The 5,502-nt window shown below is 40.3% G+C and overlaps 1 protein-coding gene across 1 annotated transcript; it reads right to left on the bottom strand.

Moving 5' to 3' along the window:
- Window positions 1-826: 826 nt before the first annotated feature.
- Window positions 827-1,771, bottom strand: LOC143643568 (olfactory receptor 51I1). Its single transcript, XM_077112181.1, has one exon. It carries the CDS (start codon window positions 1,769-1,771, stop codon window positions 827-829), a length of 945 nt encoding a protein of 314 aa, XP_076968296.1.
- Window positions 1,772-5,502: the final 3,731 nt, after the last annotated feature.

Raw genomic sequence — 5,502 nt, forward strand, 5'->3', positions numbered from 1 at the left:
AACCATTTTCCCAGATTCCTGTTTTCCATGGCATAATCTAAAAGCCATCAGATGGACCTTATCTGGGAAGTGTTAGAAAAAAGAAGTGCAGTGCTTGTCAGGATATAATATACAGAAAGATCACATTGAGGTCTTTTTAAAATAGAGTTCTGGTTCAGTAGGTTTTGTGTGGGCCCTAAATTTTGTTTTTCTAACAAGCTACCATAAATGGCAATGTTACTGTTCCTTGTATTACACTTGGAGAAGCAGACTTCTAAACTTGCCTCCCTAAGTACTTCTTCTCAGAAAGTTCATTCGGCTAGGCTCGTGGTCTTTTGCCTTCTCCTTGAAACTATCAATAAGTACACCAAACCCTCCCATTTTTCACAAGCTACTTCAGAGACACCCACAAACCAAATGGGTTATCTCTCTCATGTGAAGTAGCAAGCCTCTGTAGCATATTGTTCAGTTCCATTGTTTATCATTTTTTCCATCTGGGTTTAGCAAAATCATTTGTTTTCAAGTCTATTTGCCTTTAGGACTTCCATTATTCCTGTATATACCAAACCAACATCTTAAAGGACACCTATTGATCTCAAGACTTTCAAAGCATTTTTATCTGGATGTCTATCTCCTTATGTAGCAACATGTCTTACCGCTATACACTCTGAGCAACTAGCATGATGATTTGCACACAGTAGATGTTCAACAAATATTTATGTCATTGAATTGAGTCATATACTCTTTTATTAGTTCCACACTCACAGCTCTCAAAAACCTGGATCTTCTCCCTCTATCTTATCATTTCTAAGGTACTTCCTCCAAAAAAGCTCTCTCAGTGTCTTCCTTAACTCTGAAATTTCTGAAAAACCTTGAGGATTCCTCTGCGAATCTCTTTGGTCTTCACACTGTAGATGATGGGATTAAGCATGGGGGGTACAAAGAGATAGACATTGGACATCATGACATGAACAACAGGCGGGGCACTTTTCCAGAAGCGGTGGATCATGGAAACAGCAATGATGGGTACATAAAAGGCTAACACTGCACAGATGTGTGACAGGCACGTGTTGAGTGCTTTGAGTCGCTGTTCCTGGGATGCAATGGCCAACACGGCTCTCAGGATCAGTGCATAGGAGAACAGGATGAAAATTGAATCGATGCCATAGGTGAAAATGACCACAAAGAGTCCATAGATGTTGTTAACATGGATGTCCCCACATGCCACTTTCATGAGATCTGGATGGAGGCAGTATGAGTGATGCAGAACATTGCCTTTGCAGAAGGGCAGTCGTTTCACCAGAAAGGGGAAAGGGAAGAGAGTGATGAAACTCTTGGCAAGGATGCCCAGGCCCATGGTTAAGATGCGGCTGTTGGTAAGCACTGCAGCATAATGTAGAGGGTCACAAATAGCCACAAAGCGATCAAAGCTCATGGCCAACAGTATACCTGATTCCATGAAAGAGAAAGAGTGGATGAAGAACATCTGGACCAGGCAGGCATCAAAGCCAACATGACGGTAGTTGAAGCAGAATGTGGCTAGCACAGTGGGAAATGTAGAGAGAGACACGCCCAGGTCATTAAGAGAAAGCATAGAAAGGAAATAGTACATGGGCTGATGCAGAGCTGACTCCCGAATCACCAGAGCAAGGATGCTGAGGTTGCCTGTGATGGAGATCAGGTAGAGGATGCAGAAAATCAGGGCAACCCAGGCTTGACCTCTTTGCATCCCTGGAATTCCTGTCAGCTGGAATGTGGCTGGCTGGAAGAGGGTTCCATTGAGGTCCTGCATAGCAAATAGGTGAGAGAATATAGGTGGAGGATGGGCCCAAGAGGGTGTGTTTGGGGTGATCTTCACTTTCTTGCTTTCAGATATCCTGTCTCCAACACAAAAGGTGAGAGATTGAAAGCCTTTGTCTATATTCCTTTTTCCCCCATTATGATAATCTCTTTGAAGATAGCAACTGGTTTTATTCATTTCTGTATTGCTAATGCCCAGCACTGCCTCAGCTGTAGAAGAAACTCTATGAAGGTTGATAATTGAGTGCCCAAAACATGCCAAGGCAAGGAAGTAGGTGAAAATTTGATCAAATTCCCCTGATTCTTATCTTAAACTGTAGCAGGCAGGCTTTCCCCTCTTTCTAGTTCAGCTGTGCTCTCTGTGGAAAATCCTCAAACCCCCTCTCCTGACCTTCAGGAATGGGTAAAACTGCAGGCAAGCGAGATAAGACACATTCCTGGGGTAGAAACCCCCTCCCCTAGCCTTCAGGAACTGGTGAAACTGCAAGTAGGCAAGATAAGACATTCTGGGGTGGGGACCCCTCCCTTAGTGGTTCAGCTTTAGGCCATTCTCAACTTAAATCAGCCAATTGTTTACCATGTCTTTAACATGTCAAAGAGTCTATAAAAGCTAAGGTTGCCTTTTGTTCAGGGCTCAGACTTTCGGAGGCTACTTGCTGAGCTCTATGGCCATAGCAAATAAAACCTGCTTCCTGAAACTATGGATCCTTAGTCTCAGCCTGTTCTAACTTCGCGGAACGTTCCTGGAGGCCTGCGGCCTCCTTCCTGGTTTTCACACTACTAAACTACAGTATTTCTCTACTTTCCCACTTCACCCTAGAAGCCCTATTCTTGGAATATGGAATTAATCAGAAATTATGATAGAGTAGTGGAAACACTGCCCATGACTTTGAGGACCTTCTAGTAGATGACATAGATGGAATCCCTATATTTGCAAAATTACAGCTTCAATAGCACTTACCTCACCTCAGCTTCCCAACCAACCCTGCACTTTTCATAACCAAAAACTGTTCCACCTCTGAAATTTTAAATTCCAACATTTTATACTCTGACCACAACCTTCCAGCTCTCTCATTTTCTCATGCCTGTGTACTTGTTTGTGAAATTCCTCCATTTCTTTCCAGTCTATTTGTCTATTAGTTTTCTTTCTCACTTTTTGTCTTGGCCTATTACCCTGCTAAGACCCGTATGTTTATCCTCTCTTTGTCTTTCTTCCACATACATATGTAAACCTCAATCTGTGATAAATTCTCCAGTATACTGGGTGTGAAGCTGGGTAAAACCAAAGAAGCAAGTGTTTTATTGGGAAAAAAAAACATGGGGGTCGACCTAGATCCCTATTACCCAAATATTAAACTTATTTGTACTTTTATTCATTCTTACTTCCTAGTGTCTGAGGAAAAGATGTCTCTTCTCCAAGACTGAGCCCTCCACCTTCATTATTCTATTTTCAGCTAAGAGTCCTCTTCCTTCAGGCCATTGTTTTGTATCTTCAAGCTCTTCCTTTCTGTTTCTTTACCTTCAAGCTATAAGCATATGCAAGATCATCCCTTTGTAAAAACACAGTAACCTTGCCTCTCAGTTATCACTCTATTACCTTTCCTCTATTCACAATCAAACTTTTGAAACATTATCTCTCTCTTTTAAAGTCAGTGAAGGAGAGCTTCTCCAACTTGATTCTGAAATACTTAGTTTAAAGGATTTGATTTTATTTATCTTACCTTACAGTCACTGTTCAATTCACTCTAAACTCCCCACTTCCAACTGACACTGATCTCCTTGAGTCACCAGTAATCTCTTTGCCTCTTCTCTTCCTAATCTATATGGCCTGCCTGCTACAGTAAATAAGAGGACACTTGCCCATTAGAACTATGTTCTTCCTTCAGAAGCACCTCTCCTCATTGATTTTTTCCTCCAATCTTGACTTCTTCCTATCTCCTTTTTTGTTGATTTTTTTCCTATCTCTTTGTGATAAAGCAGCAGCATCCTAACTCCAAGCAAAAAAAAAGGAAAAAAAACAATAAAAATGGTTCAAGTTGAGGAACCATGTCATAAAGGATTTTTTCCTAGTCTTTTCTCAAAATATCTCTGCACCTGTTTTACCTTCATTAAAACCTACTCTAGAAGTTAGACACAATGTCTCCCTCATTCCTTACCTTTTCTAGAGATTTTATCCCCTTCTAACCCTACTGAGTAAGCACGGTGACATTAGATGGTGATGAAACACTAGATAATGCTTTGCTATCAGTCATACTCCTGAAATAGTGAGGAGGAATTTATGTCTCCCTTTTGTTTTTTCTCTGTCCTCTAACTGTGATAACAAAGCACTCCTTTAATCAGTAAGATTTCTTGTCCCTTTCTCTCTCCTCTAAATGCTTCTCTTCTTCCAAACCCAGGTTTAAAGTCAATGTCTCCACACAATCTTCTTATCTAATCTGTCCAGATCTGACTCATTAAAGTCAGAGTCTAAGATTGCCTCTGAGTACTGAAGAAATGAAAACGCAAACAAATAAACAACAACAAAAAAAACCTTTAGGGTCAACAAAAGAAACTAAAAACTCTCCCAGTAACTAGTTTTACCCCATTATTCTTAATCTCCAGAATGTAAATTTAAGTAGTTTAGTTGCTATTTCATCCACTTTCCATATTTCCCTGTCAAAAAAGCAACTTTGAACCAGGGAGAATAATGCCCCACCCAGGGAGAATAATGCCCCACCCTACAACCATCCTTTATTTGCTTTAACCCTGAGGATGTCAGTCAAATCTTCCCAATGTGACTAACTTGGCAAGAAAGAAAAGCAAGATGGAGAGAGACACAAGCAATGTGCTCCCTTTGCTTAGCATGTGCATGAGCATACACACACACATAGTTGTGCAAAGGTATTAGTGAATACACATGCATATGCATACACACTCAAGTATTCTTAGGTACTTACTTATATCCACACACACAGAAACTAGCACTCTCTCAGTCATACACAGACACTATTACAACTACAGTAGTAGGAAAGACTCATATCTACTCATCTATATTATCCAATATGTTTCGAATACCCTCCCATGTTGATACCCTTTTGAACACATACTTAAAAATGCAAACACACACACATGCACAGGAAAACATTGTGCCACAAATGCATTAGAATTGGCAGACCTGCACTAATATCTGCACCAATTATATTTTGGTGGCAAACTCAATGCTGAAAATCAGCTAAGATGGAACAATAGCTCCAGTTGATTTAGTTTTGTGATATTTTTCTCCAGCTGCACAACCAAAAGCCAGATATAAGAGGCAATAAATCAAATCACAGGATTTTTAAAAAGAAGTATGGAATACACCCAAGACAAAATTTAGCTCTGATACAAGAACCTCTAAGTGTAAGGGTATGTGGATTGAGATTAGGGTTTTGATTTATATCTAATTTGGCACCAGAGTATGTGATACTTAGGTTTAATAGAGGACACATTTGGCTTATGTTTGGAGGGGACATAAGAGTGTCAGAGTTTGCTTGAAGCTGCAATAAGTATTGAAGCTTGAGATAAGGTTTAGGTAAGGACTTCAGGTAGGTAGTCCGAAGAAGGGAGCACTCACTGGGTAGAAGAAATCTCTTTTTCTTGTAGTTGCAGTATTATGTTCTGGATCCAGCCAGCAGAGCAGCATTAGCTCTCTCTTATGTTTCATAAATTTATGAATACCCTAGAATCCCAAGGCTTATATGTATG

Source organism: Tamandua tetradactyla, chromosome 8, assembly GCF_023851605.1.
Source record: "Tamandua tetradactyla isolate mTamTet1 chromosome 8, mTamTet1.pri, whole genome shotgun sequence".
NCBI lineage: Eukaryota > Metazoa > Chordata > Mammalia > Pilosa > Myrmecophagidae > Tamandua > Tamandua tetradactyla.

Excerpts from the sequence above, each read along its gene's own strand:
- LOC143643568 (XM_077112181.1), bottom strand. The coding sequence starts at position 1,771 with ATGCAGGACCTCAATGGAACCCTCTTCCAGCCAGCCACATTCCAGCTG.